At 56.8% G+C, this 27808-nt stretch overlaps 2 protein-coding genes across 2 annotated transcripts in view; both read left to right on the top strand.

Moving 5' to 3' along the window:
* ARMC6 (armadillo repeat containing 6) overlaps positions 1-16694 on the top strand; it is a 36029-nt gene extending 19335 nt beyond the window's left edge. The window contains exon 9 of the mRNA XM_045081274.1: positions 16580-16694. The gene's annotated coding sequence lies outside the window, so the exon portion shown is untranslated. The remainder of the gene's footprint in view (positions 1-16579) is intronic.
* On the top strand, positions 1020-27808 carry SLC25A42 (solute carrier family 25 member 42). The gene is made up of 9 exons (XM_045081293.1): positions 1020-1093; positions 8157-8253; positions 16580-16694; positions 20352-20457; positions 22037-22062; positions 22923-23089; positions 23460-23576; positions 24180-24331; positions 25507-27808. Exons 2-9 carry the CDS (start codon positions 8192-8194, stop codon positions 25812-25814), a joined length of 1053 nt encoding a protein of 350 aa, XP_044937228.1. The 5' UTR covers positions 1020-1093; positions 8157-8191; the 3' UTR covers positions 25815-27808.

Genomic DNA, 27808 nt, shown 5'->3' with positions numbered 1-27808 from the left:
CTTCCAAAGAGCAGGCTGCTCTAAATTCACCCTTAGATTCAGCCACTTGGAGCACTGTGGGCAAGGAGCTGGACCTCTCTGCACTCTGTTACCGTAAAATGGCCAGTGGTCGCTTTGACCTCATGAGATAGTGGTTAGTTTTCAGTTGATTCACAAAGGCTTATCCGGGAGGAGGCCGGATGGGGCTGCCATTGGATCCCGTAAACGAGAAAGCTTGAAATCAGACAAGTACAATACTTGCGGAAAGCCATAAAGCTCATGGGTAGGGATCCCACCTGTTCCCGCGTCTTCACAACACCCCGGAGCTGCAGAGGACAAGCCTGAGTGTCCTCAGAGAGTCTGCCTTCTCCCTGTAGTTGGCAGGGAAATAGCGGGGAGTGAAGGAATGTAAAATCATCCAGGAGTCTTTTCAGCTGCGATGGCCCATGTTCACAGCCAGAGTTGGAGGTCCTGCCTCCGCGCTGCGAGGTCCGAGGGCTTGCCTCTTCCACACAGCCTCAGGGTACCCGGCCCGGGGCACCTGAGGCCACCTACCGTCGCCGCGCTCCGGGCCAAACTCTGCACCTTGCGCTCTCCTGCCCAGTCGCGAGGCACACCGCCCACGGCCCCTGCGATCGGCCACAGGGCCTGCCTGTCTTCGGCGTCGCAGCCACTCCTCATCGCCCTCTAGGCTACGCCCTCCGTTCTTCTAGCGCCAACCGCGCCAGCCACTTCGGAGCCCTGCCCTTGCCCCTCAGGGATTGGTTACTAGGGATGCTCGTCTTCTGCCAGAGCTCCAATCCTCGCCTACCGCCCCGCTCTCACCTCCAGCACCTCGCACCCTGCCGGACCACCTCTGGGACCGAAAACCTTACCCAAAAGCCCGCCTCTACCCATCAGTGACTGGCCTTGGGAGCTGCCCGTCTGTCTCATGACAACCAATCGTTGTCTTTTTCGACGCCGACTGGCCATCGTGCAGCCAATCGGAGCGTGGCGTGAACCCCTCCCGCCGCGCGCGCTTGGGAGGGGTGGTGCGCGAGGCGGAGCCGAGGTGGCCGGAGGCGGCGGTGGCGGCGGCGGCGGCGGTGGTGGTGAAGGCGACTCGTCCCAGCCGGTGAGGGGGAGCAGAGGGCGCGGGGTGACGCAGGCGTCCGGGGACCCGCGCCCCTCGGGCCGAGCCAGGGCGAGGCACTGTCTTGTCGTTGGTCCGGGGGCGGGGGAGGGCGAAACAGGGCGTGACAGCAGCGTCGCAGGGGTAGGGAGAGGTTAAAGCCCCCTGCCCCACACACACCCCGCGTCTGGTGCTCTTTGGGGGCCTTTCTAGCCGGATCTGAACCCTCACAGTTCGCGCACACCTGACACCATGTCCCTCCTTGTTGACACCCCCCCCAATACACCTGAGACTGTCCACTTCGCTGATGTCCCCCACGCCTCTGGGGCCGTGTCTCCAGGCGCTTGGCACAGTTGGATCTTCACACCTATACGCACCTGAGTCTGTGTCCCCACCGATATTCTCCCTCACACACCTGCCACCGCCCCCGTCCTTATGGATACCCCTCAGATCACCTAAAATCCTTCCTCTGATGAGACCTCCACACCCAGATCCATGCACCCCCACCTCTGCCACTGGGCCTGCACCCCCTCCACTTACGCCTGAGCCTGTGGTGCCCAACTCGTGGCCCCCACTCACACCTGGACCGGTTCATATCCCCTCACTGCTTTTGCTCATGTCCAGGTCTGTGCCCCTCTCTTGCTTCTTTCCTTCCTTCAGCCACTTGGGTCAGGGCCTTCAGGTAATCTCCCCCATCCCTCCACCTGCTCTGTGCGTTTCCAGGCCTTCTCCATCACACAGCCCAGGCTGTGTGCCCACCTGTACTTTCTTAAATGTGCACCTGTATTTGTACCCCTCTCTGTAATCCTTGAACCGCAACCCACCACCACCACTACCACCACCACCCCTGTCCCGCATACATCCAGGTCCCCCAACATTCACCCAAGCCTAGCAATCTCAGGATATCACCCTCCCCCACCCAAAAGAAGAGCCCACCCAGATGTTATCTTTTCTTTTTTGACAGTCTGTAAAGTGATTTCCAGGCTTACAATAATCCCTTTGGCCATGCAAACCCAGAATTATCTCCATTTTATCAGCAACAAACATAAAGAGACTTGAATTGGGGAGGCAGAGCCCATCCCTCCCTGAGCTTTGCTGACCCTTCTATGTAGACCTTCCCCATTTTTGCCCATCTGTTGTGCTTTTCTCTGAGGGGTCGGTAGGGGAGGGGACCCCCACCTTCTCTGCAGCTGTTCCTCAGGAGTCATGACTTTGAGTCCGGAAAGACTGAGCTGGAAGGGGCGGCCCCTGATCGTTGCTGTAGCACGTGTCTCAGTGTCCCGGGCTGGGTGGGGGCGGGGATACTGCAGGGGCAGGACTTCAGCACCTTGGCTGCCTCCAGCGGCTGGGTCGCCTGGGAGGGAGTTACAGGCTTCCGGCCTTTGACCCCAGCTCTTGCAGTCCAGAGACCCTCAAGAACTCCTTGGGCTCTTAAAGTCGATAAACCTAGAGAGTAGGGAAACACTCTTCAGATTGAGGAGAGCTAATACTGGGGCGCCTGGGTGGCTCAGTGAGGAGAGCTAATACTATAACCACTCTGAACCAAACTGTAAAACTGATGAGGTGCTGGGAGTAATGATCTTTCTGGAACTGTGTAAGTTCCCTGGAGTATGATTTGCAAGTGTGCAGGATAGAAGGAGACAGTAGCTTTGTTGTGGAAAAGTCATAACGTGGTGTGGTTTCCTGTGAAGTCTGTATAGTGCCTCACCCCCTCTGTCTCTCCTGGCAAAGATGGTGCCAAAATATGCCAGAGGGTCATGTCACCTTCACCTTCAGAAACCGAAGCCAAGGGGGTTTTCTGTCCACATTCCAAGAGTGTCATTTAAGATGTTTGTGTTTATGTATGTGCATGTGTGTGTGTGTATATGTAGATGTATACATATATATGTGCATATACATACGTTTTATATACTACAGATGTACATATGTTACATATATACATACGCAAATATATAAACTTGGACAAAGTATTTGATTTATATGGTTAAAAAAATACAGAAGGACATACAGTGAAAACCAGGCGGGTTTGTCTGCACCCTGTACCCTTCTGGAAGCATCCATGGTCAACTTGCCCTGTTTCCTACCAGAGATAATCTATGGCTTGTATATCCCCCACCTCTTTTAAACCCTTGATAGATTTACCTGAGATTCTTACCAAATGGGTGTGCCAGTTTTATAGCCAGTCGCTTATCAACGACTGTTGAAGTTGTCACTCATACTTTCTCCTACAAGCTGCGCTGAAATGAATAGATGGACACAGTCCTGAGCAGATACGCAACGATCATGTGTGGGTTCCAGCCCTGATGCTTCCGAAACCCCTTGGTCTTCAGGGAGCTTCCTAGGAGAGGCCAGGCCAAAGGGCATGTCTATTGAAATGGTAATGTTCCTCCCTCAGTTTTCTCTCCGCTGTAAAACTGGCTTGCTTGTTTCCTCTCCCAGCCGCCAGAACAGTTAACAATCAAGTGTCCTGGTTTCTCTAGTCTGATAGGTAAAGCGCAGCCCGAGATATCCTTTTGAACGCCACTTCTGGGCTTTCTGTCCATCTCTTGGGTGTTCTGGCCCGTGCAGTGGTGATTAAACATTATATCTCTATTCCTCTTCCCCAGTTGGACTAAAGTTCAATCCAAGGAATATTTGAGTCCCTCCTCTGTAGAGCTCTGGAGGAAACCTTGGGTTTGACGAGGGGCCGGGTTGGGTGAGGGGGGTGGGTCCGTTACTTGCAAGAGACAGACCTGGTCATTGGCCACAGTCCTGGGAGGGGAGATTTAAGATTTTGGCCGTTACTAAGTTTTTGTTTTTCCCTTTGGATCCAGCAGGAGAACTTGACTGTCAGATGAGATTGAGATAAGTCAGATGTTAAATCTTTTGGGGGAAGTTGTCAGCTGTTTCCCGCCATTGGTGCCAGGTGGAGGGCATCATCAGACTGAGGCCAGGCCTTTTCCCACCCGTCCTGTTTTTGTTTTTCGGTTTTGGCAGTTAGATACTAGAGGAATGCTGAGATGATCAGAACTATTAGCTTGATTGGGTTTTGCCAACCAGCTCTTTTTAAAAATGCGTTATATTTTCTATTTGGAGTGCGAAATATTTCTTAATAGCAAGTCCGTAATGTGCGTGTGAAAAGAGTGTACAGGATAACAAAGGTGACACTCAGCTGAAGAGATAGAACGTGGCCCCCGGCGGCCCCTCCCCGGTCACTGCGCTATTTTAAAAATATGCTTGTCAACGTTTGTTTTCTTCCCTGAGTACCTTTTGCTGCAGCTGAGTGCTTGGATTCTAGGGTCTCAACAAAGATCAGCAGAAGCCAGGTTTTCTGTCGGAGCTGTGTCAACAGGGCGACCTGAGAGATCCAGGGAGGGGAGGAATGACCTCAGGGCCATGGGCAGGGCACCCGCTGGTGCCAGGAGCATTGGCCTTAGACTCCTGTCGTGTCAGCGTCCTGGGGCTGTTGTAACAGAATACCACAAACTGGGTGGCTTTAGACAAGAGGAAGTCATTCCGCCATAGTTATGGAGGTTAGAAGGCTAAAATCAAGGTGTTGCCGGGTGCTAGAGATGGATGGTGGTCTCCGATGGATGGTGGTCTCCGTGAAATTCCTGTGTTGAAAGCTAATCCAAAAGTGATGGCTTTAGGAGGTGGGGCCTTGAGGAGGTGATTAGGTCATGAGGGTGGAGCCCTACTGAATGGGATCGGAGGCCTTACAAGCGGGCCCTTGCCCTTTCTGCTTGGTGAGGCACAGCAAGAAGCCATCTGTGGACCAGGGAGAGGGCTCTCAACCAGACACGTAGTCTGCTGGCACTTTGATCATGGACTTCCCAGCCTCCAGAACTGTGAGACATATTGTCTGTGAGACATATTGGTCTTCTGTCACCGGCCCCAGCAGACTAAGACTGCAGGGTCGCTTCCTCCCAACGGACAGGAGGGAGAATGTCACCAGGCCCCTCTCCTGGCTTGGTGGCTGTTGGCAGTCCTCAGGGCTTTGGCTTACAGCCACGTCAACCCAGTCTCTGCCCCCATCTTCACACATCGCTCTTCCCTTTGTGTTTTTCTTCTTACAAGGAAACCCATCGTGGGATTTAGGGCCCGCCATAAATTCAGTATGATCTCATCTCAATATCCTTAACTCATTTCACCTGCAGAGACCCTATTTCCAAATTTGGTGACTTTCTGAGATTCTGGATGGCCATGAACTTTGGGGGGGGGGGGTGCACCATTTAACCCCTCCAGCTGTAAAGCCAGAATTTCTGCCAGGATGTTATTCAAAGAAGTGTGTGTCAGGCTGCCTCTGCTGTTTCAGGCAAAACAGGGCTGGGCAGTTGAAGTGAGCAGCCCCTCACTCAACCTGCCTTCTTACTGGAAGGTGGAGGCATCTGCCCAGAGCTAGCAAGGACGGAGACAAGCGAACATGTTGCATGTATGTTTTGATCTTTGCCCGCCCTCAGCTTGTGCTTACTGGACTGTGAGCTTGGTCCTAGATATTCTAGTCTGTAGAAGAGTCACCAAGGGGAGAACAAACAGGAGCCAAGATGGACGCAGGTTAGCCCGAATCCAGACCCCTGTCCCTTAGGCAAGTCACCGGTGGCACTCATGCTTTATGCTGCTGTTAGACATGGGTATCTTTAAGACGGCCAAAACGCCACCATGGTGCCCGGAGCCTGGGCTCCAGGAATGGAACGAACTTGAAGCCTGACCATACCATTGTCCTACAGTCTGTAAATACCTGTGAGACAGGGACAGATGCAGAGGAGGCAGAAACACTGGGGCTCAGAAGGGTAGGGGACGGAGATGTGGATCCGTTCTCACCAAATGACTGGAGCTCTGTAATTGATGAGTTCTAGCAGAGGATTGGGATGCTAACTCAGGGAGCAGAAGGTTCTCAGAGATCTGAAAGCCAGCAAGGAGTTAGCTAGATGGCAAAGCATTGCAAGCAAAGGGAACAAGAGAGCCTGGGTATTTGGGAACACAAGGCAAGGAGTGGGAGAGGAGATTGAGGGACCTGGTCCATGGAGCCCATAACAGGCACAGGAGGGGACTCACCTCGAGGCCACTGCCAACAAGGCACGGTCACCATACCTGAGCTCAGAGCCCTTAGCAGCCCAGCCCGTGCCTCCCCAGCACAGGGGACCGGGACTGGGGCAGGAGGTGACAACACCTTGTGACCATTTGCAAGCCTGTCTTGATGAAATGTGCCCATGAAGTGCTCCCGACAGAAGTCATCACCGTTATTCCGTCTCTAGGTCATGTGCCTTTGCCATGGGATGAGTGGAAAAAGAGAACATACATGTTTGCATTCAGTGTTAATTAGCCATGCTGACCCAAGTCCCATCCAGTCTATAGTATGTGTCCCTACCGTAAGGGCAGGTTCCCAGGCCTCACTAAGCAGACCCCAAATTAAGCCTGAGGAGGAGCTCAGGAATCCCGTACAAGTGTCCTGGGGATTCTGGAACAGGTGTTCTTAGAACTCCCTGGAGTAGCAGCCCAGAGCTGGAGGAAGATCCTCTAGCTGAAGGAGGGGAGGGACGAGGCTGGCGGGCCTGGCTTCCAGCAGACTGGACAGGCAGACAGGACCCATTACTGGTCAGGCCTTAGGCTGGTCTAGCCTTGGGCTGGCAAGGGGGCATGTGGGAGCCAGGCCTTGAAGAAGGGATAGATTTGGGGACTGTGAGCAGCCCCTTTGGCTTGGAGCTCACGGGTCAAAGCCAAGTGTCAGCTAGCTCTGAATGTCAGTGTGGGAGATGGCGCCGCCCGTTGTGTGGGACAGGGGCGCTGGCATTGGCAGAGCGCTTGGCTGGAACACGTGCTTCCTAAACCATTGTCATGTGGCGGGCAGCAGGGCCCCACCAGCCAGCTTCTATTTAATGCTTTGGGGAAATGAACCTGGAGAAAGCAGGGGTGGGGCTATGCTGGACGCCAGGAACTGAGGCTTAGCTCTTTCAGAGGCCCTGGCATGGGGGATGCAGGCTGAATGGTGAGATCTAGGAACTGGGGAGGCCCACTCAGTAGGACCGGGTGGTGTGCAATGGGCTCCATCCCAGCTATGTCTGACTCCTTAGTATAAGGTGGAATGATACTTACCCACACCTGTGACCCAGCCGACCAGTGTTACCCCAATAGAGTAACAGATGGAAATGGAGGCCTGGGGAGGCTGGCTGGCTTGCTTGCTTATTTATTTATTTATTTATTTGACAGAGGGAGAAAGAACACAAGTAGGCAGAGAGGCAGGCTGAGGGAGAGGGGGAAGCAGACTCCCCACTGAGCAGGGAGCCTGATGTGGGGCTGGATCCCGGGACCCTGGGATCATGACCTGAGCCGAAGGCAGACGCTTAACTGACTGAGCCACCCAGGCGCCCCCTGGGGAGGTTTAGTAACATGCCCAAGGTCACACGCCGGACCCCATCTTCCCACCACACCAGCGTGGTGTGGCTGGGAACCTATATGGTCCTACTTGGGGAAGGACGTGGACAGGGTAGAAGAGGTGCATTTCTGCTGCCCTGTGAGGGGTGCCGGAGGGGCCGGATGACAGATAGCAGAAGCCCCTGTTAGCAGGTATGTGCCTCTGACTGCTTGCTAAGCAAGGACCCTGAACACAGCCCCGGGCATTGCCTCCCACAGACACGCCTCCCCCCGCCCCGCCCCAGCTGGGGAAGCCAGTGGAAAGCAGCCCGTCTCATGCCACAGGGGACCACAGAGTGCTCAGGATGGGGCAGAGCAACTAAGTTCTGGGAGGCGAGGCCAGGACATTTAGGAAGGGCTTTGCAGGCTGTGGAGGAGTTTGCCAGGCCCAGGGTGGGGAGAGTACAGCCAAAGCAAAACTTGGTATGTCCAAAAAATTAGTGACTTCAACCAGCAAATAATTGAGTAGATAACAAGCACTGTGCTAGGCTCCCCCTGCGAAAACCCAAGACTTCTGTGGGGATGAGGGCTTTCCACAGGTGAGAGGAGCGTGAGTGGTGTTGAGTACCTTGGTTTGTTGTAGGTCATTCAAGTGCAGTTGGTAACAGGTGTCAGCAGCCCTGTGTTGAAAGGACCCAGGACAGTGATTGACAGTGAGATGTTCTGTGTCTTGCAGAGGCCAGTTTGTCTGGAAGACCCAAGTAGAAGCGAATGCAGCAGGGAGAGACGGGCAACAGCTGGTCGGGGCTGGGTCACCAGGGAACAGCCATTATGTAAGATGCTACTGCTCTCTTAATGGCAGAAGTTAATGCCCGTTAACTGGAAAAGAAAACAGCCTTTATCAACAGCCAGAGAGGATGTTAATTGGCTTCCGTTTACTGAAAGATTACAGGATCCATTCCGTGATGGCTTGTAAACTCCATCAACTGTGAAGCTGCCCCCCCACCCCACATACCCGCTCAACGGCGTTTGCGCAAACATTTTCTTTGTCGCCTGGAGTGGCGCGCCACGCACTCACCAACAGGAATGGTGGCCCTGGCCAGGGAGCTGAGGGAGCCAGGCACACGTGTGCGTGCGTGCGCATGTACCAGGATGGAGGCACACGCGGAGCTGCTGTGGGGATGGGGGTGCTTACAGACTGGGCTGCTTAAGTTCCCAGAGCCCTGGTTCCCATTTCCTAGACCATTCCTAGACCTCGCTTGTGGAATTGTACCCCCCACCCCCGTCCTGCTTTGCTGTGCTTTTTGATGGGTGGTAAGATTGCTTGAACAGAAATACGATGTGAAAAAATGAATTTTTGTTCACTGGGGCTGGTCTGTGACTGCTCTCTGCCCGTGGCATGTGGGGTGGAGGTGGCCCCATTGCACTTGACCCCTGGTTCATCCGCAGTGTGGCTCGTGTCAGAAGGTCCTTCCTCTTTACAGCTCAGTGACATGCCACTGTTCGCACAGACCACGTTGTGTGACTGTGTTTGGATTGTACTTAGACTCGGTCAGTGCTCAGTCTTTCGCGCTGGCTTCTCGCTCTCCACTGTTATGTCCGAGGTTTGTCCCTGTCGTTGTGTGTGACAGCAGCTCATCCTTTTCTGTCGTGTGGCACCGGAGGCGTGTGACTGTGTTCACAGAAGGTGCTCGACATCCCCGTGAGACAGGCTGTACTAGCGATCCGAGTCCCCAGATGCAGTCTCAGGGTCGCCAGCACTGAGAGAGGTGCTGGGGGAGGCGTGTGGTGGTCAGCTTGGCTGCAGTCTGGAGGTGGAAGCACCAGCAGGGGTGTTGTGGGGCGTGGGTGTTTGGTGTTCTCCCACAAGCAGAGCCTTTGATAGCCCACGTGCACCAGCCTGAGCTGCCTCCGGCCTTGGGGAGTCCCCTTTTCTCCCTGAGCCACCCCGGGGAGCTCATTCCACCACTCCCACCCTGCACGTTCCTCAGGAGGCCTTCCCAGACCCCAGGACAGACCCTGCCCTGCATCTCTCCTGCCGCAGAGTCCCACTCAGCAGCATCCCTGTGGGCCATCTGCCCGCATTCCCCATGCCATCTCCCCTGCCCACTGTGGTGCCACCTCCCCAGGGTGTACACTCTGCAGGCACATGGATCATCGGATTCAACCCCAGAGGGGTGTCCATATTGGACCAAAGCACGCCGGTCTTCAGGTCTCCCCTTTCTAGGACCATCCCCCTGAGTATCAGGACAGGAGGATTCTAAAAGCGTCAGCCCCCATCACAGGCTCCCAGCCTGGCCAAGGCCTGGCCTGCCCAGCAGCACCATTCCAACTTGCCGGGCTCGTCTTACTGGGAGCAGAGGAGTGAATTCCCTTCAGTGCCCCCTTCCCGGCCTCTGAGTAACCCAGAGTACCCTGTGGAAGGCTGGGGCAGGGGGGAGGTGTCCCAAAGCCGGGGGAGCACGGTGAGCGAGTGGGGTAGAGGGATGACATGGGAGCAGCAAGGACCAGGGAGATGAGCAGCAGAGCTGGGCCTCAGGCAGGAGCTTGCACTGGTCCCTGCACCACCCAGCCTCACCTCTGTATCTGCTGAATCAGGCTCGGGCACATTCACACCTGTCCTCTAGCGTCCTGGTCCAGCTCCTGCCGCTGCTGGGATCCTCTGGACTACCGCTTGTTATCTGCACAGTGTCAGTCCTCCCACTGCCCTCCTGCCCCCCACCCCAAACCTGCCCCTCCACGTCCAGTGGGCAGAAGGGATCTCGGCCTGGGGCCAGCGTTGGAACAGCAGATCAGTAACAGAGCCTAAGTAGCTGTCCGCAAGGTCATTGTGATCTGAGTAAAGGACTGAGGAAGTCGGTCAGTTGGGAAGAAGAGAGCACAGTCTTGGTGTAAGAATTCCTAGTCACGGATGTCGATTCTCCCGCTCCAGGAGGGGAGCTTAACTGCCCCCCCACTCCCCATGGGGCACTGGTTCCAAAGAGAAGAGTCTAGAACAGGGTCACTCAGCAGGCGGACAGATGGCCGCAGACCCCACCTTGACCAAGAGGTCCAAGTCGGCCTCACCGGGATTAAGTCTGTACTCTCAGGTATAATGTCACCTCACCGGCGAGGTCCTCCCAAGACCACACACAACCGCAGGCTCATGGTGAGAAAACACCTCAGACAGATGGGCTTGGAGCATGAGGGCGTGGGATTCTGGGGCAGAAGAGGGCAGCTGGGGGACTAAATGGCCAGACGGAACAAAGCCCAGAGTTGTGTGGACAGTCGTGTTGGAACAGGAGTTGTAACAGTCTCACCGACCCGGACAGCCCGGGCCGCCTTCACGACCAGCACCTCGAGCCAGGCTCCCTCTTTGGTCGCCCTTCTTGGCTCTTCAGGCCGTGGCACTGCAGGGTCTCAAGAGGCCCCTGCTTCTTCTTGTTCTGTTTTATCAGATTCCGCCATGGGCCACTGTCCACTGCCCCTTATTGTCCTCCACTGCCAGGGAACCAGAGCCTCAGAATCCCTGGGCACTGCTTCACATGAGGCCCCACGTCCGGAAGGTCGGGCAGCCGGGGTTCCTCCCACTCAGACCTTCGGTCCGTGTTTTCAGATGTCCGTGTTTCAGAATGTGTTTCAAATGCCCAGTCTGCTGTGTGCCTCATGCGCTTAGGTTGTGTCCAGGATATTAGGTTTTTCAAATCATGCAAGGCCCAGGGTATCAACCCCAGACATGATTTCTGCGGCTTCTTCTAGGCTTGTGGGAGCCGGCAGACCAGGGCTACCTTCCAAGTTCAAGACTGGAAGTTCTCAGGCCTTGGTCCCTCAAGGACCTCTTCCCATTCCTTCCTTCTGCCAGGTGCCAGCCCACAGCAGGGACTGCTCACCCAGTGCCCCTCCTTGTCTGTCCCTGTGGGTGGCCTCGCCAGCCCTTGTCTGCCTCTTCCAGGCTCCCGCCCCAGGCACAGAGCCTTGGGCCCCTTGGCTTGCAGCCCAGGAACCCATGCTGTCCCTTTAGGTGCACGACACTTCTGTGAACAGGTTGTCCGAGGGCTGGGTACAAGTTGTCCTCAGGGGATGCTTGAGGGAGGCTGGACCTTCACCCCGCTTTCCCTCCCCTGCTGTTCCTTCAGGTTAAGCAAAGTCTTAAGGGGCACATGGTTCTCTAGAAGAATCATCAGGTCCTGGGGCTGTCCAAGGGTAAGGACTCCAAGGAGAAGGATATGGCCATTTGACTTTGGATATATGCCATATGACTTTGGAATCTGGTGTCAGGGTTGGATTTCCTTATGCCCTTGGTCTGACCCAAGTTTTTCTGTGTCTCATCAGCAAGGTGGAGAAAGAAACCAGTGACCACGACACCCCTAATTGATGGTGGCAGCGGTTACCACCATAGTTGTCTCCAGCAGGGGAACTCGTGCTGCCTTAGTTTCCCCATCGGTAAAGCAGCACCCCTATCGGTGGCGAAGGCCGGTCAGATTAAAGAGCACGGGAGCAGAGGGAGTTCCTAAAACTGCCGTCATGTCATCGTGTGAAGTGTCTGCCTTCACCCTGTTCTCAGCCCACGTGCAGAGCCACAGGTGGGCCCTGGGTGAAGGCCTCAGCCTGAGGGCCTGCAGCTGTGACCTCCAGCACCCCACTCCCAAGAGAGACCAAGGTCAGGCTCTCCCTGCCAAGAACGGTGCTGGTCTCCCCACAAACTGGGACCCCCAGTCCCTTGCACGGGGCTCCCAGGGCTGCCAGCGCCCTTCCCCAACCCAACACACTAAGGCCCTGGCTTGGAGGCCCCAAGTGGACAAGAAGGAGCCAGATCAGCCCCCCAGCCCCTCCACAGCCACACGCATCTGAAGTGTGTTTCTCTGAAACCTCTGGCACATCCAGAAGCTCATGGTTTTCATAGGGCATTTTTTTCTTTAGTCTTTATTTTAGGGTGACAGAAAAGTAGCAGAAATGCTAAGAGTTTCAGTAGATGCTCCACCTAGCCACCCCCAGTGTTGGTTAGCACTGTACCGGGCACAGTCAGGTGGCAGAAAATAGGCAGCAATGCCACATGGGAGCTCCCCTCCAGTCTGGCCGCAGGCCTCCCCAGTGCTTCCCCTAAAGGGCTCCTTCCGGTCCAGAACCGCCGCCCCCCCCCCCCCCCCCCCCCCGTCACACTATCTGCTTCCTCTGCCCAACCCATGACAGCTCCTCGGTGCTTCCCTCATCGTCCACAGACTTTGGACTTGGGCTGAGAACTGCTCGTTCGGGTGTCACCCAGTGTCTCCTCTGTGTGGTCTGTTTGCTGCTTCCTCATGATCCTTTGGGAGGAATCCCGCCAACGCCATGGGGCATCCTTCCTGGGGCACCACATGGGGGAGGCGAGCTGTCTGTCAGGCTGTTGGCCCTGTCACGGGTGGTGTTGACCTTGATCACTTCGTGAAGATGGGGTCTGTTCATGAGTGACAGGCTGGGTGGCCTTCTCCTGTGGGGATGTGAGTCACACATTCCCTCTCCCCAACCCCCCCACCCCCCGTGTAGCTTCCCTTCCAGGCCTTCACTGGCACTTACCTATTCACCTTAGTGGCCCCGAGTCCTCATGCTCATGTATTGGGGAGCACACATTCCAGACCCCCGCCCCCTCCGCAGAGAGGTGTCCCTCCGGCCTCCCTCCGTGCCCGCCCCCATCTCCTGCCCGTTGCGTTCCTGGCTCTGTACTTGCAAACTGCCTTCACGTGGAGTCGGGCGCCTTTCTGGTTTTCTTTGTTTTTTGTTTTTATCATATTTTAAAGATTTTAAAGTTGTTTCCTGGTGACCTGGCAGTTTCTTTGCCTTTTTTTTTTTTTTTTTTTTTTTTTTTTTTTGGTCTTGGGTTGGTTTTTTTGTGTTTTACTGACTTGAAAGAGCAAAGAACTCTACTTCTTAGAGAAATTAGCCTTTGGTCCAAGGGACAAACTCTGAGATCTTTCCCCCCTCGCTTCCCCAGGGCAAGGATCTCCTTTCTACCCTGTGAGCCTTGGAGAGCTGCCAGGAGGCGCTGAACCCTAGGGAGCAGTTGGCAGTCTCAGACTGCCCGCTCTACTGGGGTGGGGTGGGGGGCCGGTACACTCCCCGCTTCCCTATAAAGGGCCCTCAGTCAGTGTCCTGTGGCGGCCGTAGCAAGTCGCCACAGACTGGAGGCATGAGACAACACAATTTCGTCTCACCATTCTGAGGTTCAAAGTTCAAAATAGGTGCGTGTCAGAGTGGGGGGGGTGGAGGGGCCCCCCCGCACAGTCTCAGAAGGCCCCAGGGCAGGATCTTGTCTCTCCCAGTTCTGGAGACTCCCGGGGTTGCCCGGCTTGTGGCCACATCACCCCAGTCTCTGCCCCCAGTCGCATGGCCTTCCCATCTGTGTCTCCCCTCTGTCTTACCAGATCACGAAGGTGAGGGGACGATCCGGGATGATCTCCCTTCAAGATCCCTTCCTTAATTACATCTGCAGAGACCTTTTACCCAATCCCTTTGGAATCCAGTCACGAGTCGCAGGTGGAGATGTCTCTGGGAGAGCTCCCGTGACTTGCTTCCGGCGCGCTGTCACCTGCGGTGACACAGTCTCGTAGGTCAGCACGACTGTGTGGGGACGCTGTTTCTGTCCACAGCCACCACACCAAGGCCCCTTCATGAGTGGTCGGCTTTGAGTTTCCGCAGCAGGTCCCGGAGCCAGGCACCTGAGGGAAGGAAGGTCCCTCTGAGCCTGCTTGGCCTGCCCAGTGAGGAGCCACCCCCACCTCCTGCCCCCGCCCTGCTGGATTCTAACCGGCTGTTGCTGCCTGGGTGGCTTGGAGTGGGAGTTGGAGGGAGGGTGAGGCCACAGAGCAGGGCCACTTGAGGCCAAGACCAAAGGGCTGGATCCTTTCTCAGGAAAGCACTTTCACAAAATGTGTCCACAGTAATGTGCCCACGTCCCCGACACAGCGCTGAGAAAGGCTGCACTGTCCATCGCATGCCCAGATGTGGGCATCGTCCCCTGGGGGGGTCCATAGCCTCGGTCCACAGCTGTCCACACCACGGGTCGGGGTGATGCGGTCTCCATGCCCCCCACAAGCGAGGACGCCAGCAGCTGGCTTGAGACGTTCTCTAGGGCCTAGTGTCTCCCTGTGTGTCGTGAACAGTTTGGGGTTTATATAAAAATTGGCAAAAGTACCAGCTCCCCGATTCCCCACACACCTAACTCTCCCTACTAATGACATCTTACTCTCCTTTGGCACATCTGTCACAACTAATGAGCAGATACTGACAGGTGACTATTAACTAAAATCTTCGGTTTATTCAGATTGCCTCGGTTTTCCACCTGACATCTAGTTGTCATGTCTCCTTGGGCTCTTCTGGGCTGAGACAGTTTCTCAAACGTTCTTGTTTTCAATGACCTTGATCGCTTTTTTTTTTTTTTTTAAAGATTTTATTTATTAATTTGACAGATAGGGATCACAAGTAGGCAGAGAGGCAGGCAGAGAGCCCGATGCGGGGCTCGATCCCAGAACCCTGAGATCATGACCTGAGCCGAAGGCAGAGGCTTAACCCACTGAGCCACCCAGGCGCCCTGACCTTGATCGCTTTGAGGAGAGCTGGTCAGGTGTTTTGTAGGATGCTCTCCAGCTGGGATTTGTTTCGTGTTTTTTTCCTGGCTCACCTGGGTGATGGGTTCAATGAGGACCACACAGGTGAAGTGTCCTCTTTGTCACACCGTATCCATGGCACATGCTGTCAGCCTGACTCTTGGTGGCTATTGACCTTGATAACCTGGCCGAGGTGTCTCTGCTGTAAAGTTACTCTCTTCGCCCTGTGGGTGCTGCACTCCTTGGGAGGAAGTCACCACGTGCAGCCCACACCCAAGGGGTGGGAAGTCACACACACACCCTTCCTCCAGAGCAGAGCAGCTACACAAATTATTTGGGATTCTTCTGCCTGGGAGATTGTCCCTTCCTATGTATTTATGTATTCAATCATCCTTTTCTTTCTTTCTTTTTTAAGATTTTATTTTTAAGTAATCTCCACAACCCTGAGCTCAGGAGTCCCACACTCCACCACTGAGCCAGCCAGGTGCCCCTAATCATTGACTTCTAACTGTGGGCTTGGGGTTATCTATTTTATCCCTCGGGCTATAGTCCAGTACTTGTTGCTCAGGGTGTTCCAGCTTCGGTCACCGGCTGCTCTTTCCTTCCCCTCCCTCTCCCGTTGTCACACCCGCATGGGTTTGGTTCCTCCTTGGCAGCTCCGGGCGCTCCGGGCTCATTCCTGCCCGTCTTCCAAGCAGCCATTCCTCCTGGAGCCAGGGCCCATTTTAGGTAGGAATCAGCAGCAGAGGACAAGTGGAGGGGAATCCTATTTGTGCTTTCTAGGACCTTCTCCGCGCACCACCCCCCAACTCCAGCTTTGATGTAGGGTCCCTGGGAGGACCTGGAAGGCAGGAGAGGCCTTCACAGCCCACTGTTGAGATGTCTGCGTCATTTGCAGCATTTTACAAGAAAGCACCTTGATTTATTGGATAATCTTGAAGCACAGAAACAGAGACCTCAGGAACACCAGTGCAAGGTTGGCATCTTGGTGACATCCGTCCTTCATCCATTTTTCAGTCTCTTCCTCTCCCTGTTTGCTGAGCTTTGCAGGTACTTCCTCCTCGAGGTTAAATGGAGGTTTCCAGGGATGAATCCTCAAGTATGAGGACCCTTTACTATAAGCTTGGCCAGAAAGAGGCAAACTTACAGTAGGAAAAAGTAATTTCCTAAGTGTTTCTGTGGAGAGATACTCAGGTCCAAGCTGACGAAAGCCCAGTGGGTGCTCAGGTCTAGGCAGGTGGGACCACCTCTTCCTCCTGCTGTGTGACCTTGCCAGGGTGGCTTCATTTCTCTGAGCCCATCTGCCAGGGAGGTACTAGGTTAAAAAAAAAAAAAAGCTCAGAGGCTTGTGATGATCAGATCAGAGAGCTGACGAGGAAGGCGCTTGTCAATGATTAGGCGATCGGCTCCAGGGACCAGGGTTGGGTGGCAGGATTGCAGGTGCCCACATCCTTCCCCCACAGGGGACGGAAGCCAGGCTGGGACGAGCGCCGTGCTGGGGCAGTTCTGGCTTCAGGTGACTCAGGGATGAGTCACAAGCCTGAGGCAGGTCGGGTTGGCCTTCCTCTCACCAGGTCTCACCCTGCCGCTTCTGTCCCAGGACCAAGTCTCCTGCCGCCCAGAGCTGGCCTGGAATGGGTAATGGTGTGAAGGAGAGTACGGCGCGCGTGCGTGAGGATGCCGAGGCCATCCTGCCCTCACCCGTCAGTTCCAAGGCAAGTACCCTGCCTCCCGGATGGGCGTCTTCCTGAGGTCCCTCTTCTGTGTTCCTGCACGCCGCGGCAAATCGCACCCCCACGCACACACACGCACTCTGAGCCGAGTTGTGTTGTTGGGAGGCCATGGGCGGAGTGGGGCGCTGGTTGGCCACCTTCTGTTCCATTTCAAGTCCCGTTTGTGATGTGGATCCAGTCTGCCCAGCCACTTGGTATGACGCCAGAACCTCGCCCAGATTTTGGCTAGGATGCCAGAAGGTGTCCTTGAACTCCTCTCCCTGCTGGGATTTGCGACCAGGAGCATGAGAGAATGAGTCACAGGGAGGGCCCGCTGCGGGGGCAGACGCTCGCACGCAGGGTGTGCTCCCAGCTCCAAGTCTCCTCTCTGAGGTTCATCTCTGAGTCCACCCTTCACTTGAAGAGAAGGGATATTCCCTTTGAAAGAAGTGGGAGCAACCCTGTCCTTGTTCACCGAAGAGGCCAGTAGTGGCTCTGGCGGCTGCACCCGAGCACAGGCTGACCCAGCCCCACACAGAAACCCGGCTCTGGCACCCACGGGCCATTCTCAAAGTCCGTGGGATCCAAGGCCGCAGCGGGGTCATCCTCTGCCCACCCCACCCCCAGCTTTCCCCAGATTCTAGATTGTTCTGGGAAGCACCAAGTGGGCAGGAGGACTGCTTTGTAGGGTCAGTGTGTGGGGCTGGTGTTGCCGTTGCTGGGCATGGTGTGGGGGACCAAGGCCAAAACCCAGAGCAGGCACATCTGTTCCTGGTGTAGCAAAGTCCCCAGCCCCTGGCGGGCCGGCTGAATCCCACCAAGCGGATGTGCCCAGCCATAGGCCCAGCATCTATCATGCACTGGGACCGCTTGCTGGAGCTGGTTTTACTCTGCACTGGCCAGCGCGGCTGTGGTCAGTCTGATTCTTGTGGCCAGCCTGATGGGGGGAGCCTACTCTGTCAAGTCCCATGTCTTACGAAGGAGCCGTGGGGCATTCACAGCCCACATGGCTCCTATCTGGGGCTTGCCTGCTTTCTCTCTGCTGCGCTGTCTGGCTCATTCTTCACTTGAGGGTTCTCTCCGGCGGGCGGGTATGAAGCCTGGCCATTCCATGATGCCTGGGCTGAGCTCTTCAAAGAATCAACTGGCCCTGGTCACTTAAGAGTCACCGGGAGCGTTGGCCAAATGCGGCAGTGGCCCCCTCTGCTGAGCACGGGTTGGGCTCGCAGCGCATCCCCAGAGCACCAGACCCTGAGTGAGGGTTTAAGGATGCACATGCCAGGCACGTGACTGTGAGCGCCACAGGTGGCCCAGGCACCTGCCTGGTGAAGGCCATGGTGAAGGCACCTTGGCTCTGCCTCTAGTAGCAGCAGGGCACACGGACCGACCATGGATAGGCCCTCAGTTCATGGCAGCTCACGACGAGAACGGTGCTCACCTTGACTCCTAGAGGAGATTGGGGGCCGGCTGGGTCTCGGAGCTGGTGCAAGGAATACCACCGAACCTTCTGGTGCCTGACATCCACGGTTCACAAAGTGGGTGTAGATAGCCAGACCTCCAGAACCTTGCTGTGTGATCCAGAAAAGGCAGGGGTCCCCCAGTGACAGGCTTCTATCAGCAAGGAGGAGATGGAACCCCACGGTGAAGCTCCACCTCAGAAACTTAGAAGGGAAAACAGTGCCATGGGAAGTTGCTTCTTCAGGGAGGGGAGATCCCGGGAACATTAAGAGAAAGGAGCTGAAGCCCTCCAGGGACAGGGCCGGGTCGCAGGGTGTCATGGCCCCAGGGAGCACCCAAACCTGGCCCCAGACAGCACGTTGGTGTGTCAGAGGTGAGGAAAGGGGATCAGAGAGGCATTGGTCACTGTGGGCAATCAGAACAGAGCCCAGGTTCAGGCCAGGTGTGTAGACAGACTTGGAGCCCAGCCCTTTACCCTGATCCACCCACTGAGCCAAGCAAACCTGGGGAGTCGCCCTGGACCCCACCATGCCCACCCAGACCCAGGCTGCCGGTTGTACTCCCCACATGCCCCTTATCTGTGCCCTGGTCTTGCCCCCCATCTTTTCACCCTGAGCTTCTGCAGGCGCTGCCTCCTCTCTGGTTAACAGTTAAAAGGGTCTGCCTACCTTCCGTGCATCTCCATTCCTCTTTGGGTAAACCCCAGCCTGCTTGCTGAGCCCACAGGCACCGTGGAGTCTTGCCCCCACCTGCCTTTCATCTCCTCCTCCCTGTGCCCCCTCCCTTTCCCTGTGTCAGCCACCCTGCCTTTCTTGTGGTCCCCTGGGACCCCCAGCTTCTTCTCAGCAAAGCCCCTGGGTGTTCCATTCCTCCCCCTCTAATACAGTCTCACACACACATCCCGGTTAGCTGCACCTGGGCCCCTACCCCCACCCCCCATTTTCTCCTGGGACCCTAAGCCCCCTCATTATGGTCATCCTAGATTGGTGACTCCACACATTTTTATTTATTTATTTATTTATTTATTTATTTATGAGAGGGAGAGGGACAAACAGACTCTGTACAGAGCCCAGAGCCCAGATTGGTGACTCCACACATTTTTATTTAATATTTATTTATTTATTTGTTTGTTTGTTTATTTATTTATTTATGAGAGGGAGAGGGACAAACAGACTCTGTACAGAGCCCAGAGCCCGATGCGGGGCTTGATCTCAGGACCCTGAGATCATGACCTGAACCACAATCAAGAGTCGAGCACCTAACTGCCTGAGCCACCCAGGTGCCCTACACGTTTGTCTAAAGCTTCAATTCATGTCTGGCTCTCCCTGTGGACTAGCAGCCCCACGGACAGTGGAGTGTTGTACACATCCCTACCCCCAAACACAAACGTGTCTCATGGCCCCTCGGGGCACCTGCTTCCTGTCAGACTCCAGGGAGTCCTGGGATCACTGACTGGCCTGCCCCGCACCGTACTTCCTCACTGCAGAACCACAGAAGATGTGAGCCCCTCTGGTCCCCAGTGCTCCTCATGATTGCTTGGCAAGAGCTCTGTGGCCAAGTCAGCTGGGGGGACGGAGACTCCAAGCTGATGAGGGGACTTCTTGTGCGACTCCTCACGGGGAGCTTCAAGAAGACTCGGGAAGGTGCTGGCCTTGAGGCTGGCCTAATAATGCAGGCTGGCCACCATCACCATCACCCTTGCCTTGCCTGACCACTGCGGACCTGATGGAACTTTGTGGAAAGGGGTCACACGGACACGGGGTCTGGTTGCCCAACCCCGACCTCATCCCCGGACCATAGGGGCCCTTGTCCAGCACGCACAGGCAGTAGGCACAGCCTGTGTCTCCACTTAGGGTGGAGTGACCCTTCTGTTTGGGGCCAGTCTTACTGTAGGCTGTCCCGAAAAGTTGGAAACTCATGGGACAGCCCCACCAGTGGGTCACCTCTCATGCTAATGGTCCCTGTCCTCTGGAAGCTTTTCACTATGTCCCACCCAGGTTCTGTGGCTGTTGGACTCACGACGCCTTCCCTCTGCCCTATGGTACCCTGGGCCCAGCAGGACTGTGAAGCCTGAACAGCTGTGCCTTTTACAGCCCTTGACTGGGGACAGAAGGAAGATGCTTCTGCTCGGGGAGGTCCCTCACAGAGCCGACCCCTGTCCGTCCCTTCCTCGTGACAGGCTGTGTGTGTGTTTTCTTGCAGAGTGATCACAGGCAAGTTCTCAGCTCCCTCCTGTCTGGGGCCCTGGCGGGTGCTCTTGCCAAAACGGCTGTAGCTCCCCTGGACCGAACCAAAATCATCTTCCAAGGTAAATGCCTCCTGTGCATCTGTCCTGTGTGCCAGAGAGGCTTCCCAGCAGCGCCCCTCCTCCGCAGCCCCCAAACTGCACTTACAAATGGGCTTTAAAAATGCCTCTTTAAAATCCACTTAGAAGCCCCGTTAGCATCCCAGGGCCGCCATCACAAAGCACCACAAACCAAGCAGCTTCCATTCCAGAGGCCAGAAGTCTGAAATCGGGGTGCCAGCGGGTTGGTTCCTATTGTGGACTCCAGGGGAGGAGCCCTCCTGGCCTCGTCCAGCGCCCCAGGCTCCAGGCATCCCTGGCTTGTCGCAGCACCCCAGTCTCTGCTTCCCCCCATGGCGGTGTCCTCTCCTCTTAGAAGGATACTTGTCATTGGATTTAGGGCTCACTCCACTCCAGTATGACCTCATCTTAATAAAATTATATCAGCCAAGACCCCGTTTCCAAGCCTTCAGTTGTACTGGGCTCAAGGGCACAGACATATCTTTTGGGGAGGCCCAGTTCAGATGACCATCAGCCTCCCTCCTTGGGTTAAGCAGCCATAGGATCCCCTGAGGATGAGGCCTTTCTGTCCCACAGACAGTGACCGGTGCCTATAGGAGGGCAGGCATAAGCCGGGACCCCTGCCCCTCCGCCGTTGGGGAGGAAGGGACTGTAGATTCAAGCCAGGCCATCCCCACTTGTGCAAGCTGGTCCCTTAGCCTCCCCATGCCTCGGTTTCCTCATCCACAAAACAGGACATTCATATCAGCCTCCCGAAGGCACAAGCTGGCATGGGAAAGGGCCTTCGGCTGGGCGCCCAGCTCCCCTTGCGTCGGCAGCGTTGTTACCTGGAGCGAAGGCACAGTGTTGTGCCCTGCAGGGTTAAAACCGGCCGCATCGGCGTGCGCACACGTCTGCACAGATGGGTGTGCGAGGGTGTCCTGGGAGCATGGCAGACACTCGGCAGATGCTCTGGGAATGAGGAGAGGGAGGCTGCAGGACACAAACCCTTGTGGCCGCAGCGGCTCAGACCCCTGCCAGCAGGGCACCAGGTGGCGTCGGGGAGCAAGGTGCAAGCGATCGAGGGTGGGAGAGGCTGGTCAGGGGCGCCATGCCCGCCCCCGGAGAAGAAAGGGCCAGCTCTGGGCAGAGAGCACAGCGGGGCCTTGTTCTGAGAGGCCCAAGGCCCTCCGTCGCTCTGCACAGCTGGCAGCGAGGCCTTTCCTGAAGGGGTTTGGTTGACTTGGGGTCCACCCAGGTGCAGGGTGCTGAGTGTCAACCCCAAGAGGCACAGGCATCCACAGAGACCCTCACTTTTCCCAGGAGTGAGGTGGCAGCTCAGTCCCCCTGCCTAGGGATAAGTCAGCATGCCGGACTTGGGGAGTGGGGAGGTGGGCTGGGCAGGGGGTGGTGGTATGGGGCGCAGCAGGTGAGGCGGTTCCCTGGAGGAGGGTGACCCTGCTTGGGCATGCCCCGCCCCTCGGCCCCTGGTGGGGAAGCATCCACACGGGTGGTTCTCGCTCCCTGTGCATTGGGGGTCCCGCAGACCCAGCTCTGCCCTTCACAGCTAATGGCCTCTGTTATGTTTTTGGTTTTTTTCCAGTGTCTTCAAAGAGATTTTCTGCCAAGGTGAGCCACTAGGTCACCAACTCCTGGCTCTGGGGCCACTACCATGTTCCCTACTAGGCTGGCAGGAGGTGATGGAGGCACAGGGCCCGGGGGTGGAGGGAGAGGCTTTACAGAGTGTTTTTTCCATCTGGTTCCTCCACAAGCCAGTTCCCCGAGCTACCAGGGGGCCACCTGTCCTGGTACCCCAAGCTCTGCCCGGGTGTAGCCCATTCTGGCAACTAACAGGAGACCCCCCCACCATCCTTGGGGCGGTGGGGAGGGGACTTGGAGTTCACATTTTATTCTTTTTTTTTTTTTAAATTTTATTTATTTATTAGCGAGAGAGCAAGTACAAATGCAAGAGCAGGGACAGCGGGAGGGACAGGGAGAAGCAGGGAGCCCGAGGTGGGGCTTGGTCCCAGGACCCCGAGATCATGACCCAAGCCAGAGGCAAATGTTTAAGCGACTGAGCCACCCAGGCGCCCCCCCATTTGATTCATTTTTAAACAGAGGGGGCATTACCTTCTTGGGGAAAGAGAAAGCATGTCTTTAAAAGCTAGACTACTAGACCGACGGACCACACACCTTCTCTGTGGGGCTGCCATCTGCAAACCTGGCTTGCCCTGGCTCACTTTACTCCTCGTAAGGTCAGGGCAGTAGGGAGAGAGGGGTCCCCGTGCGGGGGATGTGGGGGAGAATGTGAGGGAGATAAGGCGGCGGGCAGGGTTTCGCTAACGTGGGCCCCTGTCACAGCATCTACAGAGACCCTCACTTTTCCCAGGAGTGAGGTGGCAGCTCAGTCCCCCTGCCTGGGGATAAGTCAGCATGCCGGACAAAAGAGGGTGCTCATGGGGGAATGCTGACCTTCCCCTTCCCGCCAGGAGGCCTTCCGGCTGCTGTATTTCACCTACCTCAACGAGGGCTTCTTCAGCCTGTGGCGCGGGAACTCGGCCACCATGGTGCGCGTGGTGCCCTACGCCGCCATCCAGTTCAGCGCCCATGAGGAGTACAAGCGGGTCCTGGGCCGCTACTATGGCTTCCGCGGGGAGTGAGTGCCTGCCCCCACCTGTCCCCACCCCCCCCAACCCTCTTAGCTCTGTCCGGTCACCCTGCCCTCCTGTCCTCCACACGCTCGCCATGGCAGAAGTCCTTCCCTGAGAACCCAAGTCCCCAGAGGTCCCATGATCCCAGCTTGCCCCACAGTGTCTGCAGGGTAGGAACTCTTCATTTATCCGCACAAGCCATCGGGAAGGGACAGCAGCCATGGGAACCTCAAAATGACATCCACCCCAGGGACCCCACTACTCAGCCATGAGGAAGCCAGCCCCTGCCCTTCACTTGGTTCTCCCCACTGGCTGAGACCTGTGGGCACCCCGAGTCTTGAGGGGGTCTCACTTTCTCGCCTCCCCCTCTTTCAGAGCCCTGCCCCCATGGCCCCGCCTCCTTGCGGGTGCGCTGGCCGGAACGACAGCTGCTTCACTGACCTACCCCCTGGACCTGGTCAGAGCCAGGATGGCCGTGACCCCAAAGGAAATGTGAGTCCCCAGGCCGGGCGGGCCACCTGCAGCCGCGCTAAAAAGGCACTAATTGTTCCCCTCGCCCCGGGCTCAGCTTCTGCTTACATCACGTCCAAAGTCTGCACTTCTTTAAAAGATCTATCCATCCATTTTTAGAGAGAGAGTAGGGTAGGGGTAGGGGCAGAGGGAGAGGGAGAGCACAAATCCCAAGCAGACTCCACACTTGAGTGTGGGGCCTGACATGGGGCTTGATCCCATGGCCCCGAGATCATGACCAGAACCGAAACCGAGAGTCGGACCTTTAACCAACTGCACCACCCGGATGCCCCCGCCCCCCTCCAACTCTTCGTTTTGAATTAGCACAGGTAGGTTACACATGGCCACAGTTAAAAGACAAAGGCCGCTCCCTGCAGTGATCTGGCCTGTGAAGGTGGGATACGGCCCAAGGCACCCATTTCCCCCTCCAGTGACCAAGATTTCGCAGTACGGTTGTGTTCCTTAAAGAAAGCAAGCACCTACACCCAGCCCCCATTCGGGGTGGGGGGGCCGCTGTGCATTAGCGTAGGCCAGCGGCCCCTCTCTGTGCCCGCGAGCCACCCGCCCCGTGCCTCTGTCCTGCAGGTACAGCAACATCTTTCACGTCTTTATCCGCATCTCCCGCGAAGAGGGTCTGAAGACCCTCTACCATGGCTTCACGCCCACCGTGCTGGGGGTCATTCCCTACGCGGGGCTCAGCTTCTTCACCTATGAGACGCTCAAGAGCCTGCACCGAGGTAAGGGGTTGGTGGGGAGGCCGCACAGGCCACACAGGCCGCGCCTCCCCGGGGCCATGCTTCCCCGGGGCCACGAAGACTTAAGAGGCGGGCCACTGAGGTCCCTGCCCTGGGAGGGACAAGCTCCCGGCCAAGGTCCAGATCAGAACGGCACGGACACCAGGCCACCACGGAGGCAGCTGGACTCCCAGCCTTCCTTGCCGAGTTTTAAGACCAGCTTGGTGACATCCTGAGTGTCACCAAGAGCAGTGGCAGTCACTTGTGCCCAAAGCGTCCGGATACAACCTAGCCAGAAGGGGAAGAGGGCTCTTGGGTGGTGGTAATTTTGAGGAATTCAGAAAGCGCAGAAGCGTACAGAGAACAGTAGACCGCTACCCGGACCGGCTACCCCAGGCAACCAGGTGTTAACAGTGTTCCAAGATGGTTTTTGTTAAAGAAAGCAAATGTTCCCGCTCCCAGCTCTGCTCCCTCTGCAGGGCCCCAGGCCACCTCTGAGTCCATCCTGCAGTACCCGAGGCTCTGTCCCATCGGCTTTGTAAGCCTCCCCTGTTCCCAGGTTGTCGGGGATCAGCCCAACAGTGATCACAGGTGATCACCCCGGAGTGCCTCCCTGTGTGTTCTGTGTGAGCCCCAGGTTTTGGCATCTACTCCACTCCCCCACTCTGCCCAGCCCCATCCCTGCTCACTCACCACCCTCGGGTGCTGGTGGAGTCCCTCACCCTCGGCCAATGTGCGTGGTGAGGAACGCTGTCTCACGGGGCTTGCTCCTATTAAATTTATAAGCCCATGTTTTTAAAGAACTCTGTTGTTTGGTTGCTGCCCCCCACTCCATCCTGCCCATGTGTCCTGTCCTGGCAGCTGCTCGCCCTGCCTGCCCCTGTACCCCTGCAGACAGTGCCCATGGAGCAGGCTGGGGGCGTGGAGAGGGCTGTCAGCCCGAACAAGAGGGATCAGATGTGAGCTCGCTGTGCGCGGTAGGACTTGGCTAAGAAAGGCATTTCTGCCTTTCTTAAAAAGTTTTCTTCTCAAAAGGAATGGCTAGAGGGTGAGGAGGCCCAGGGCGGGAAGGTCCTGGGGAGCAGGGGGTCGGACTGTGAGCTCTGAGCTCGTGTGAGCGCCAGCTCAGGGGGTCCGGCCCCCACACAATGACGCCGCCCCTCTGTGCCCGCCCGCAGAGTACAGCGGCCGCCCGCAGCCCTACCCCTTTGAGCGCATGATATTCGGGGCCTGCGCTGGCCTCATCGGGCAGTCGGCCTCATACCCGCTGGACGTGGTGCGGCGGCGCATGCAGACGGCTGGGGTCACCGGGCACCCACACGCCTCCATCGTGGGCACGCTGCAGGCTATCGTGCGGGAGGAAGGCGCTGTGCGCGGCCTCTACAAGGGCCTGAGCATGAACTGGCTCAAGGGCCCCATCGCCGTGGGCATCAGCTTCACCACCTTCGACCTCATGCAGATCCTGCTTCGGCACCTGCAGAGCTAGGGACCCGCGCGCCAGGGAGCCGGGCTTCCATGTGCGGTGGACCACCGACCCCTTGTTTCTGAGCCTGTGGGGCGAGGGTGCGCTCGATTCCACCCTGGGAACCGGGACGTCGGAGCACCTTGTAGAACAAGCTGGGGGGCCTTGTGGGGGTCCCAAAGGCAGTGGTCCTTGAAGTGCAATGTTGGGACTGGTGGGCGGGGCCTCTCGGGCTCTCCCCAGCCCTCCTCCCCAGGTGGGAGGCCCTGCGTTCTGGAGGGGCTGCCCTAAATGCCCCAAGCTGGGAGTGACCAGCGCCACCTCCTGGTGCTCTGTGACCTGGGACACGGTCCTGGTTCTAGTGACCCAATGCCCATTGGGCCTGGAGCCAGACTTCGCCTGCCCCTGTTCTTACAGAGAGGAGGGAGCCCCAGGATGGACAGAGAGGCCCCAGCCTCCCAGCCCTGGTGAGGTGGGGCTGGCCTCGTTTTCAGCTGGGGCTTGAAAAATAGTATCTTGCCCCCCAACTCTGCCCCCCAACCCCCAAACCCACTTCCCCGCCCACCTGTCTTGCCTTTGCCATTACTTCCCAGATGACATGACTCCTCTGTCACCAGAGCCTCCTGATAGCATTATTTGGGTCCTGGACTCCGTGGCCCAAATAAGGCCCCAGGAGTGGGTCATCTCCTCTCTTGCCCACCCACCCGGTTTGTAATGTTCCCAGGAGGGTTGTGCCGCCTCCAGCCAGCAGGGTTTGTGGAATCGCCATGGCTTTGGGCCTGAGTCCTAACCTGGAGGCATCTGCTGGGACCCAAGTCACCTCCTCTGGGCCAGGAAGCTCCCACCACTGTCCCACAGGCCTCACCACCAGAGGCCAGGCCTCAGGCCCTAACCCTCAGCCCCTAGGCACAGTGGCTCCTGGAGGCCTGTGGCATCTGACGTGTCCCTGGCTCCCCTCCCCCCCTTAGCAGGCACTTGGCCAGGACTCGGGGCAGTTTAAGGCACACAGGGTAGTCTGATTTGCATAAACAGAGTGCATGGAGGTGACCCGCAGCCTTGATCCTCCCAAAGTGAGAGCGCCTGAGACATTGTGTGGCCTGGGGGTGGGCAGCCGGTGTACCCCAGGGAATCCCCAGGGAGTGGTCTCGGAGATGTTCCCTGGGGTCTGCCGGGTATCACAGATGCAGAAACACCCATTTCTGAATGACCTGTGGAGTTTCTTGATTTCTTTTGGCTTTGCTTTTCAATCAGGCTGCCCCTGGGTCTAGTCACAGTAAACCCTAACCGGCCTGATCTGGTTCCAGCAGAGAGTGACCAGAGGGTGACCGGATCCATGGGCAGCCACCCTGTGCAAAAGGGTCTGAGAGGGCGTGCTTGCCCCACGCACAGTTCCAGTCATGACTTTCATTTTTCCCTTGTGTTCTGTCCCATTTCTGTTCTTGCCTTGGACCTGCGGGGGTGAAGACCCCTCTCTCTGTCCTTCCTCGCATGTGTCCCCCGGCCGGCCTGAGTCTCGTCCCCGGGGCCATGGCTGTTCTGTTGGGGGGCTTCCCACCTCCTCTGCCAGCCTTGCCCCATGCCCAGGAGAGGCAGGAGAGGCAGGGGCCCCTCTCAGGGAGATGGGGTGGGGACCCAAGGGCCTGCTGGGGTGAGAGAAAGCAGCAGGGGCTGGGGACCACCCCAGGCAGGTGAGACCAAAGGAATGGTTAGGCGGCACCCTTCTCTGAGCCGCAGGCTGGGCTGCAGAGGGAAGGGCCCCCAGGTCCTGCTGGCCCCAGTGTGCCTCCCCGAGGTGGCTCTCAGCTGACGGCCTCAGCAGCATCCCCCCCACCCCCAGCCCTGCACACAGCTGGGCCAGTGCCCTCCTCGGCCTCACCCCTCTCACCGGTGTCCATCCTGATCTGGAGTTACATTTTGATGCCATGAAGACACTTTGTTTATATATAATGTTTATATATTTTAAAGATTTGTGCCAAGAGAGTATATTTAATAAAAATTAAAATGATTTTTTTTCCTGA

This window comes from Mustela putorius, unplaced genomic scaffold (genome assembly GCF_011764305.1).
Source record: "Mustela putorius furo isolate JIRA1106 unplaced genomic scaffold, ASM1176430v1.1 tig00000095_pilon_pilon_pilon, whole genome shotgun sequence".
Lineage (NCBI taxonomy): Eukaryota > Metazoa > Chordata > Mammalia > Carnivora > Mustelidae > Mustela > Mustela putorius.
This window is presented reverse-complemented; position numbering and strand designations above follow the sequence as displayed.